This window comes from Urocitellus parryii, chromosome 4 (assembly GCF_045843805.1).
Source record: "Urocitellus parryii isolate mUroPar1 chromosome 4, mUroPar1.hap1, whole genome shotgun sequence".
NCBI classification, from domain to species: Eukaryota; Metazoa; Chordata; class Mammalia; order Rodentia; family Sciuridae; genus Urocitellus; species Urocitellus parryii.
In genome coordinates, this window is record NC_135534.1 from 105,525,955 (window position 1) to 105,538,080 (window position 12,126).

Below are 12,126 nucleotides of genomic sequence, written 5' to 3' on the forward strand. Positions count from 1 at the left end.
GGATGCTGGCCGTTTGCTATACATTGGCCAAAATGAATGGACACATGTAAATTGTGCTTTGTGGTCAGCGGAAGTGTTTGAAGATGATGATGGGTCACTAAAGAATGTGCATATGGCTGTGATCAGAGGCAAGCAGCTGGTAAGAACTTAATGTGTAAATTTTATGAAAGAGATGTCCTTTCAATTTCTAGGTGTTCTTTCTGTGGGTAAATAAATATGGTTTTAAAGAAGTCAATGCATATCTATATAAACTTACCACATTGCTCATTTTTATATTCTCTAGATTTATAAAAATTTCCAATCTATAGAAAAATAACTTGTTGGCTAACTACTCTGTCCTCAGAGTAGTTAGCCAACAAGTATTGACATACATTATAGACAGATTGCTATTCTGATCTTTGGAAGAGGGATACAAAAGCAATACAAAACAAAGTATTACCTAATTTGGGAGACAATTCAAATATGTGAGAAAAGTATCAATGTGTTAGGGGATTTAGACTGAATGAGATCTCTGAGGCCTCAGTTGAGTCAATATTCTGAGGTTCCACAGAATAAATTCATATAAATACATGAAGAAGAGATATGGGAAGTGATCAGTTGCAGTTGAGAGTAATCAGAAATAGCAGGAGAAAAATTTAAAAGCTCTGTTTTGAAGGAGGGGAGAAAATGAAGGATTATAAAACAAGCTGTCCAACAAACAATAGCACTTGCAAAGAAGCAGTAGTAAATTGTGTGGTGAGTATAAACAGAAAGTCCTTCCTGGAGGAGTCCAGATTGAATAATAAAATAAGGTGGTAACATACAGGGCCAGTTGAAGAAAACCTTGGAGTCATTTGATAAGTTTGTTATGTCAGTCTAGTAACTGAAGAACCATTATGTTTCTGACTAGTAAAACCTTTTTAAAACAGAGTTGCTTTGAGATGTTTTCAGGATTGATTTTTAAGAGTTTCATGTCTTGTAAATCAGTAATTAATCCTAGAAAAACTATGTTTTAGATCTAATCCTAAATCCAGTTGTAGTGTTTAAATGTATAGCTAAAAGGCTGTATGGTATGGATAGTCATAGAGCGAGGATTTGAGGAAGCTAGTCTGATCCTCAGGATTTTTCTGGAGTTCAACGGATTACCCTTCAACAAAATTAGTTTTAGGAAAGCGAGAATGGGATGATTCTATAGAGAAGATGACAAACATTTAAAACATCTGAAAGTCTGAATAGGGCTCTGTTTTTTCTGTTTTTTTTTTTTTTTTTAAGCGATGTGAATTCTGCCAAAAGCCAGGAGCCACTGTGGGTTGCTGTCTTACATCCTGCACCAGCAACTATCATTTCATGTGTTCCCGAGCCAAGAACTGTGTCTTCCTGGATGATAAAAAAGTGTATTGCCAACGACATCGGGATTTGATCAAAGGCGAGGTGAGATAGCTTTAGTTGCTTTTATGTATATGTTTGACTTTATTTATTTAAAGCAGTGTTAGGTTCACTGCAAAATTAAGCAGAAGGTACAGAGATTTCCTATATACTCCCTGCCTCTACACAATATGCAGCCTCCCTCATTAATTGTGTCCCCCTCCAGAGTTGTCTATTTGTTGCAATTGATGAACCTCTATCAATACATCATTACCACTCAGCGACTGTACTTTATACTTGGGTTCACTCTTGGTAGTGTACATTCTATGGGTTTAGGCAAATGTATGATAACAGGTATTCACCACTATAATATCAAGCAAATGTTTTTACTGCCCTAGAATGTGTTCTGCCTGTCAATACCCCCAACCCTTGGCAACCACTGATCTTTTTACTATCTCCATGAATTTGCCATTTCCAGAGCTTCCTATATAGTTGGAATGCTATAGTATGTAGTTTTTTCAGACCAGTTTATTCCAATTCACAATATACCTTTAAGTTTCTTCCACATCTTTTTATGGCTTATTTAGTAGCTTTTTGGATTCTTCAGGAATTTAGGAAAAAATACTAAAAAAAAATTAGCAAAATGGCAAATTCAGTTTTGCTTTCCTACTAGGCATTCCAAGGGTCACCTATTTATGAAAAATAAAGAGGTGCTTCTAGTAAGATTGAAAGGTGATTTTGAGATGCTCAGAGAGAGCCAGTACCATGAATATAATGTGTAAAGAGACGATCTATTAACAGCAATCTTGGGTTTTTATTTAAGGTGGTTCCTGAGAATGGATTTGAAGTTTTTAGAAGAGTATTTGTGGACTTTGAAGGAATCAGCTTGAGAAGGAAGTTCCTCAATGGTTTAGAACCAGAAAATATCCACATGATGATTGGTATGGACCTGGGTTATTGGGAGGACTGTGTTGTCATTGGGGCACTTTCTAGTCCTCAGTTATAAAATGATCCCTCCCATTATGACTTCTAATCAGTTCTTTTCTTGGTCAGGCTCAATGACGATTGACTGCTTAGGAATTCTGAATGATCTTTCTGACTGTGAAGACAAGCTCTTTCCTATTGGATATCAGTGAGTAAAGAGAGGAAGCAACCCTTACAACTTGAGCACTCTGAAGCTATGTACATACAGATCATTAAATGTAGAGGCATTGCTTGTTAGCTAGTTTTAATTGCTGTAAAAAATTTACTTTTTATAGGAAAGGTAGCAGAATACAACAGTTACTAATAGGGCATCATGTAAAATTGTAGATGTGTAACCGACGTGATTCTGCAATCTGCATTTGGGGTAAAAATTTGGAGTTCATAACCCACTTGAATCTAATGTATGAAATATGATATGTCAAGAGCTGTGTAATGTTGTGAACAACCAATAAAAAAAAAAAATTTACTTTTTTTCCTAGTTCCCTAGTTCATTAGCTTGTAGATTAGGACTAACCCTTCAAGTCAGGTAAATCCTGTAAGAAGCAAAGTGTTATTGATATAATTTTAGAATAATTTCCAAATAAAACCTAAATAGAAAACACAGGTCAGTCTCTTCAAGATTCCTCTAAATCCCAGTCTTGGATTCAAAAATCCAGATCTTTTCACAGATCAAGCACCTCATATCCTGTCCCAATCCCCCCCACCCCCAACCCCCGCTTTCTTTTACAGTGCTGCGGGTTCAGCGATTCAGCACAGGGCCTGCACATACTAGATGAATATTCTTCCACTGAATTGCAGCCTCCCTGGTTTTATATTTTATAGATCTTTCTAAAATTTAAGTCCCCATTATAATCATCGAATTCTCCAGACAGAACTTATATCTGTTATATGAAATAGGTAGTTTAAGTATCCTACAAGCTGACAGTATAAATTCAGAATTACCCTTCTACCTCTCCCTTATTGGAGTCTCATTTTGCAGTATATACTTCAATTTATTCTGCGTTTTAATTCTGATAACACAAACTATACTTGACATGTAGTTGGCAGCTCATTGTACAGACATTCAGCAGATTTGAAGCAATTATATTTCCTTTGTCTTGTGTTTCTCCAAAAGGAAACATCTCTGGTTTGTTCTTTACTTTAGGACCTCACTTTGTATACATTGTGGAGGTTAATAACTATTTTTAGTAGTAGTGCTATTTTCCTTTTTCTGAGTTTAGGATATTTTACTATTTTATGTGCCTGCTTACAATTTAATTTAAAAAAGATCTTGTGCTATTTCCTGAGAGGCTAAGAAATAGTAAGAACTTCAAAAACTTGTCAAAACCTTAAAGCTTTCTGGAGTGAGCAATAGATCATCCATTATCAGTGGAATCTATACCAAGAACCCATGAAATAAAGGTAAATTCTCTAAATCAAGACAGGGAACCCAGGATGAGGAGAGGTTTGACAATGTCAGTTTCTGTTTCTGTTCTCTCATTTGTGATTTTTCCCTATCTGTTTGCCAGGTGTTCCCGGGTGTACTGGAGCACCACAGATGCTCGCAAGCGCTGTGTGTACACGTGCAAGATAGTGGAATGCCGTCCTCCAGTTGTAGAGCCAGATATCAACAGCACTGTTGAACACGATGAAAATCGGACCATTGCCCACAGTCCATCATCAATTTCAGGTTAGTTTTTAGTTGAAACAGGACTTGAGTTTGGGGAGTATGTACTGAGACTGAAAGATGAAAGAAAAGCCATTTATATGGGAGGTCTCCTTTGTTTCTAGCTTGACATTTACCAAATAGCTTGCTTTTTATTGTCTCATTTGTTTGATATTTTATTTTAATCTTTTTCATTTAAGAGTTTTTATTTTCTACCACAGAAAGTTCATCTAAAGAGAGTCAAAGTACAGCTGAAATTCTAAGTCCTCCATCACCAGACCGACCTCCTCATTCACAAACCTCTAGCTCCTGTTATTATCATGTCATCTCAAAGGTCCCTAGGATTCGAACACCCAGTTACTCTCCTACACAGAGATCCCCTGGCTGTCGGCCATTGCCTTCTGCAGGTAAAGAATTTTAATGACCTACTTGACCCAGGGTCAGCCCAAAGACGAATTTGTAATTCTTTTAGGCAACCTTATCTTGGTGACTTTTGCTACAGAAAAGAGATTTTTTTAAAAAAAATATTTATTTAGTTGTAGATGAACACACAGTATCCTTATTTATTTTTATGTGGTGCTAAGGATTGAACCCAGTGCCTCACACATGCGAGGCAAGCACTTTACCACTGAACTACAGCCTCAGCCCCTAAAAAGAGATTTTCAATTACCTATAGTTAGATGTAGCCAAGTCATTAAAACCAGTGACTTCCACATATTTGTTCTGTCTGTAATAGAATTTCTTACTTTTTCTCTTTTGTTCAGGAAGTCCTACCCCAACTACTCATGAAATAGTCACAGTAGGCGATCCTTTACTCTCCTCTGGACTGCGAAGCATTGGCTCCAGGCGACACAGTACTTCTTCCTTGTCACCCCAGCGGTCTAAGCTCCGGATAATGTCTCCAATGAGAACTGGGAATAGTTACTCCAGGAATAGTGTTTCCTCAGCCTCCACCATCGGGACCCCTACAGATCCTGAGTCAAGTGCCAAAGCAGTTGATCATAACTTAGGGCCACTGAATTCAAGTGCTACCGTAGGGCACAGCACTCCCACATCTTCAAGTTTGCAAAGGACAGTAGTCACTGTAGGCTCTAAAACCAGTCACTTGGATGGATCTTCATCTTCAGAAATGAAGCATTCTGGTGCTTCAGATGTGACATCCAAGGGCTCCTCTTTAAAGGGAGAAAAAATCAAAATGCTGAGTTCCAAGAGTTCAGAGGGATCTGCACATAACCTGGCTTACCCTGGAATTCCTAAATTAGCTCCACAGGTTCATAACACAGCTTCTGGAGAATTAAATGCTAGTAAAATCAGCAATTTTGCTGAACCTTCTTCAGTGCCATTTTCTTCTAAAGAGGCCCTCTCCTTCCCCCAACTCCATTTGAGAGGACAAAGGAATGATCGAGACCAACACACAGATTCTACCCAACTGACTAATCCTTCTCCAGATGAAGATACTGAAATCAAAACCTTAAAGCTTTCTGGAGTGAGCAACAGATCATCCATTATCAGTGAACATGTGGCATCTAGTTCCAGAGACAGGAGACAAAAGGGGAAAAAGTCTTGTAAAGAAACTTTCAAAGAAAAGCATGCCAGTAAATCTTTTTTGGAACCTGGACAGGTGACAACTGGTGAGGAAGGAAACCTAAAGCCAGAATATGTGGATGAGGTTTTAACTTCTGAATTTCTGGGGCAACGGCCATGTAATAATGTTTCTTCTGATAAGATTGGAGATAAAGTCCTTTCTGTTTCAGGAGTCCCCAAAGTTCCATCCATGCAAGTAGAAGGACCTGCCAAGGAATTACAAGCACCCCGGAAACGCACAGTCAAAGTGACATTGACACCTTTAAAAATGGAAAGTGAAAATCAGTCCAAAAATGCACTGAAAGAAAGTGGTCCTGCCTCCCCTTTGCAAATAGAGTCAGCATCACCAACAGAACCAGTTTCAGTTTCCGAAAGTTCAGGAGATGGGCCAGTGGCTCAACCAAGCCCCAATAATGTCTCATCCCAAGATTCTCAAAGTAACAACTATCAGAATCTTCCGGTACAGGACAGAAACTTAATGCTTCCAGATGGCCCCAAAGCTCAGGAGGACGGCTCTTTTAAGAGGAGATATCCCCGTCGCAGCGCCCGTGCACGTTCTAACATGTTCTTTGGGCTAACCCCACTCTATGGAGTCAGATCCTATGGCGAAGAAGATATTCCATTCTACAGCAGCTCCACCGGGAAGAAGCGAGGCAAGAGATCAGCTGAAGGGCAAGTGGATGGGGCCGATGACTTGAGCACTTCAGATGAGGACGACTTGTATTACTACAACTTCACAAGAACAGTCATTTCTTCAGGTGGAGAAGAACGGCTGGCATCCCATAATTTATTTCGGGAAGAGGAGCAATGCGATCTTCCAAAAATTTCACAGTTGGATGGTGTTGATGATGGGACAGAGAGTGATACCAGTGTCACAGCAACAACAAGGAAGAGCAGCCAGATTCCAAAAAGAAGTAGTAAAGAAAATGGAACAGAAAACTTAAAGATTGATCGACCTGAAGATGCTGGAGAAAAAGAACATGTCATTAAGAGTTCTGTTGGCCACAAAAATGAGCCAAAGATGGATAACTGTCATTCAGTAAGCAGAGTTAAAACACAGGGACAGGATTCCTTAGAAGCTCAGCTCAGCTCATTGGAGTCAAGCCGCAGGGTCCACACAAGTACCCCCTCAGACAAAAATTTACTGGACACCTACAATACTGAGCTTCTGAAATCAGATTCAGACAATAACAACAGTGATGACTGTGGGAATATCCTGCCTTCAGACATTATGGACTTTGTACTGAAGAACACTCCATCCATGCAGGCTTTGGGTGAAAGCCCAGAGTCATCTTCCTCAGAACTCCTGAATCTTGGTGAAGGTTTGGGTCTTGATAGTAACCGGGAAAAGGACATGGGTCTTTTTGAGGTATTTTCTCAGCAGCTGCCCACAACAGAGCCTGTGGACAGTAGTGTCTCTTCCTCTATCTCAGCAGAGGAGCAGTTTGAGTTGCCTCTAGAGCTGCCATCTGATCTCTCTGTCCTGACCACCCGAAGTCCTACGGTCCCTAGCCAGAATCCCGGTAGACTGGCTGTCATCTCAGACTCAGGAGAGAAGCGAGTAACCATCACAGAGAAATCTGTAGCCCCCACTGAAGGTGACTCAGCACTGCTGAGTCCAGGAGTAGATCCTACTCCTGAAGGCCACATGACTCCTGATCACTTTATCCAAGGACACATGGATGCAGACCACATCTCCAGCCCTCCTTGTGGTTCAGTGGAGCAAGGTCACGGCAACAGTCAAGATTTAACTCGAAATAGTAGCACCCCTGGCCTTCAGGTACCTGTTTCCCCTACTGTTCCCATCCAGAACCAGAAGTATGTGCCCAATTCTACTGATAGTCCCGGCCCATCTCAGATTTCTAATGCAGCTGTCCAGACCACTCCACCCCACCTGAAACCAGCCACTGAGAAACTCATTGTTGTTAACCAGAACATGCAGCCACTTTATGTTCTCCAAACTCTTCCAAATGGAGTGACCCAAAAAATCCAGTTGACCTCTTCTGTTAGTTCTACACCCAGTGTGATGGAGACAAATACTTCAGTATTGGGACCCATGGGAGGTGGCCTCACCCTAACCACAGGACTAAATCCAAGCTTGCCAACTTCTCAACCTCTGTTCCCTCCTGCTAGCAAAGGATTGCTCCCCATGCCTCATCACCAGCACTTACATTCCTTCCCTGCAGCTACTCAAAGTAGTTTCCCACCCAACATCAGCAGTCCTCCTTCAGGTCTACTTATTGGGGTTCAGCCTCCTCCAGATCCCCAGCTTTTGGTTTCAGAAGCCAGCCAGAGGACAGACCTCAATACCACAGTAGCCACTCCTTCCTCTGGACTCAAGAAAAGACCCATATCTCGTCTACATACCCGAAAGAAAAAACTTGCTCCCTCTAGTACCCCTTCAAACATTGCCCCCTCTGATGTGGTTTCTAATATGACATTGATTAACTTCACACCCTCCCAGCTTTCAAATCATCCCAATCTATTAGATTTGGGGTCACTTAATACTTCATCTCATCGAACTGTCCCCAACATCATAAAAAGATCTAAATCTGGCATCATGTATTTTGAACAGGCACCCCTGTTACCACCACAGAGTGTGGGAGGAACTGCTGCCACAGCAGTGGGCACATCAACAATAAGCCAAGACACTAGCCACCTCACATCAGGGCCTGTGTCTGGCTTGGCATCCAGTTCCTCCGTCTTGAATGTGGTATCCATGCAAACTACAACAACTCCTACAAGTAGTGCATCAGTTCCAGGACATGTCACCTTAACTAACCCGAGGTTGCTTGGTACTCCAGATATTGGCTCAATAAGCAATCTTCTAATCAAAGCCAGCCAGCAGAGCCTGGGCATTCAGGAACAGCCTGTGGCTCTACCACCAAGTTCAGGAATGTTTCCACAAATGGCGACATCACAGACTCCCTCTACTGCTGCAATGACTGCAGCATCTAGCATCTGTGTGCTCCCCTCTTCTCAGACTGCGGGCTTGACAGCTCCATCACCAGCTGGCGAGGCAGAAGAACATTATCAGCTTCAGCACGTGAACCAGCTCCTGGCCAGCAAAGCCGGGATCCTTTCTTCCCAGCGTGACCTTGATTCTGCTTCTGGGACCCAGGTATCCAACTTCACCCAGACAGTAGATGCTCCTAATAATGTGGGGCTAGAGCAGAACAAGGCTTTACCCTCAGCCATGCAAGCCAGCTCAGCCTCTCCAGGGGGCTCTCCATCCTCTGGACAGCAGTCAGGGAGCCCCTCAGTGCCGGCCCCCACTAAACCCAAACCAAAAATCAAACGGATTCAGCTGCCCCTGGATAAAGGGAATGGCAAGAAGCACAAAGTTTCCCATTTGAGGACCAGTTCTTCTGAAGCACACATTCCAGACCAAGAAGCCAACACAGCATCCCTGACCTCAGTCATAGGGTGAGCCATGCAGTATTGTCTCTGTTGTGTCTGCAGGATTTTATGCTCTGGATTAGGGGCTGTTGAAGTAGTAGTCTTTGGGGAGGGACTTTTGGAAGTAAGTTGCATTAGTTGGGTTTTCTAGGTATTAACTTTGATTTTTTTTTTTTTTAATTACCTGTGGTGATTAATAGAGCAAAATTTAGCTCCACAAGTGAACAGTTTGACTCTTGGACAGAACTCTATCTGTAAATATACTTTGTTCTGATTTCAAACGGTGTTGCTGTTTGCTCCTGTTTCTTTTTTGCCGAGTTTTTACAGATACTAGAAAATGCTTATTCCTAACTGGTGGGCAAAGGCGCCTGATGTACCCTCAGAGTCCTTTTTTAAAATGTCCTGATATAAAATATACAAGTGGGGCTGGGGATGTGGCTCAAGTGGTAGCGTGTTTGCCTGGCATGCCCAGGGCGCTAGGTTCGATCCTCAGCACCACATAAAAATAAAATAAAGATGTGTCCACCAAAAAACTTTTTAAAAATAAATATTTTAAAAATTTTTTAAAAATATACAAGTGATTTTTTAATATATATATATGTATATATTTTAGTTATAGATGGATACAATACCTTTATTTATTTATCTTTATATGGTGCTGAGGATTGGACCGAGGTCCTCACATGGGCTAGGCAAGCACTCTACCACTGAGCTACAACCTTACCCCAACAAGCGATTTTTATTTTATTTTTTGGTACCACGGATTGAACCAGGGCCATTCAAGCCACTGAGCTACATACTCAGCCCCTTTTTGATATTTTATTTTGAGATAGAATCTCACTAAGTTACATAGGGACTTGCTAATTTGCTGAGGCTGGCTTTGAACTCAGGATCCTTCTACATCAGCCTCCCAAGCCACTGGGATTGCAGGCATGCACCACTGCATCTGGCCTACAAGTGAATTTTTACATATGTATACACTTATGTCACCACCACTCAGATCAAGATATAGAACACTTTTAGTGCCCCAGAAGGCCCCTTGTGCCATCTCTTGGTCAGTACCCTTCCAGATAACCATTATTCTAACCTTTACAACCATAAGTATTTATTGTTGGCTCACAAATTTTATCAGCTCTTGATAGAGTTATTTCTTTAGACTGGCCTCCACATTTAATTTGAAACATATGTACCTATAGTTTCATGCAAAAATACAAATACTTTTCTTCTCTACTCCAGGACTCCAGGAACAGAGGCTGAGCAGCAGGATACAGCTAATGTGGAACAGTCTTCACAAAAGGAATGTGGGCAGCCTGCAGGGTAAGCTTAAAAATTAATTCTCTAAAATTAATACCTCAACTTTGTCATTTAAAAAATAGTTCCTCCCTATTTTCATAGGCTTTGGTTTTGTTGTCATTTTTGCTTAATGGAATTAATAAAAGCTTATAAAAATCAGGGCATAGAATCATTTGGATAATAGTTTGCTATTTGTTCTGCCCACCCCTTCTCAATCTATTCCCTAAAGGTAGCTGTTGGTAATAATATATGGTTTAGTTTTATGTGAATATGTATTTTTTTATATATAAAAGGAATAACAGCATAGCTACTATCTTTTACTTGTTTTGTTTTTTAATTTACGGGATTGTTTTCTATATATCTTTCTGTGCTAGTAAAAGTCACTTTTTTAGTGGCTGCCTTCAGTACTATTTTGTGGATCTATAATGATGTATTTAACTTCTTTATTTAATATATATTGATACACATTTGGATTGTTTAAAGATCTATTAATTTTACAAAGTGAAAATTGATGGTTTACTAGTTCATGCAGCTTACTTTTAGTTAAACCAGCTAGCTTATTTGAGTAACTGTAGAATAGCTTCTGACAAGTGTCCTTTCATTTTTTCCTAAAACTAACCATATGAGAAGAATTTTAAGAGCACATTTCACAACTTCAAAAGCAAATACCTAATGTCAGTATTTGGAAAGGAATCTCATCAAAGACAGTTTTATTTTGTGGGCCATTCAGTAGTATGGTGGTGGTGGTGGTGGTCATTTAGCAAGTTTTGTATAACTAACAACTGAATGATGTTCAAGAACAAGGGCAGTATGTATTCCTAGCTGGTGTTGTATCTTACATCTGGTTTTATTTTCATTTAGACAAGCAGCTATTCCAGAGATTCCAGTAACCCAAAATCCAGCAAATGAGCAAGAAAGTACAGGTATGTGACTAATTGGTTAGAATCACAATTTTAAGCTAGGAGTATTAAAATTACCTACTAAGCTTCAAGCAGTTAAGTGATTGGTTGAAGTTAGACAGAAAGTCAGCACCTGTCTTCTAGCATTCTTCCACTACATAATCTGTGATCATCTGTCAGCTAAGGGACACAAAACATTGCCTGTAAAATCTCTTCTGCTCTACTGGCTTTAACAATGAAATTTAAATAGCTAGAGATAATCTGACTTTATCCCTTAGGTGTTGCTATAGGAAACCAAGAACCATTTTATTAGATGGATTTTGGTTCCACCACCAGGTACATATCCTAGCACTTTTCATCTTTTATAACAAATTTCGGTCAGGAAACAACTGGGCCCTGCATTCAAGATCAGAAGCCATGAATATAAGGCCTTTCCCTGTTCCATAGAGAGCTCTCTTCTGGATAGAGGGTTCTTGTCTTCAGAAGAGAACAAGGTGGAGAACGGGCCCAGGCATGAGATTTATTGTCACATCCTTATAATTTGCTGATGTTGCAAGGGGGCTGACACATCTATTGATGGAGGAGGGCAAGGGAGGGTGGGGACTGAGAATGAGGACTTTGGAGCCAAATGAGTTAGAATCCCTGCTTGGCCACCCAGTAGCTCTGTGAACTTATTAGCTTGTTATTCTCCTTTCTCTGCCTCAGTTTTCTTACCTTTAAATTGGAGATTATAATAACACTTACTTTGCTGGGTTGTTATAAGGTTTATGTGAGTTCATCTGTGAAGTTTTTGAAAGAGAATCTGAGACATAGTAAGTACTTCACATATTAACCATTATTTTATTTTTTTAGCCTTGACTCTACCGAGAACAATTACTTATGGGAAAACAGATTGTCTGTCAAACCAGAAACTACTGTAGAAACTACAAGACTTTACGTTGAAAACAAAACAATAAAACAGTTGTAATCACTTTCTAG

General features: G+C 40.3%; 1 protein-coding gene across 2 annotated transcripts in view; it reads left to right on the plus strand.

Annotated features, from left to right (window-relative positions):
* Positions 1 to 12,126, plus strand: part of Kmt2a (lysine methyltransferase 2A) — an 84,593-nt gene that overhangs the window by 56,006 nt on the left and 16,461 nt on the right. For both annotated transcript variants that reach the window (XM_077796933.1, XM_077796935.1), the window contains exons 22-30: positions 2 to 139; positions 1,252 to 1,410; positions 2,168 to 2,285; positions 2,398 to 2,476; positions 3,837 to 3,997; positions 4,195 to 4,380; positions 4,738 to 8,983; positions 10,193 to 10,273; positions 11,111 to 11,172. In XM_077796933.1, the coding sequence (XP_077653059.1) occupies positions 2 to 139; positions 1,252 to 1,410; positions 2,168 to 2,285; positions 2,398 to 2,476; positions 3,837 to 3,997; positions 4,195 to 4,380; positions 4,738 to 8,983; positions 10,193 to 10,273; positions 11,111 to 11,172 (5,230 nt within the window). The remainder of the gene's footprint in view (position 1; positions 140 to 1,251; positions 1,411 to 2,167; positions 2,286 to 2,397; positions 2,477 to 3,836; positions 3,998 to 4,194; positions 4,381 to 4,737; positions 8,984 to 10,192; positions 10,274 to 11,110; positions 11,173 to 12,126) is intronic.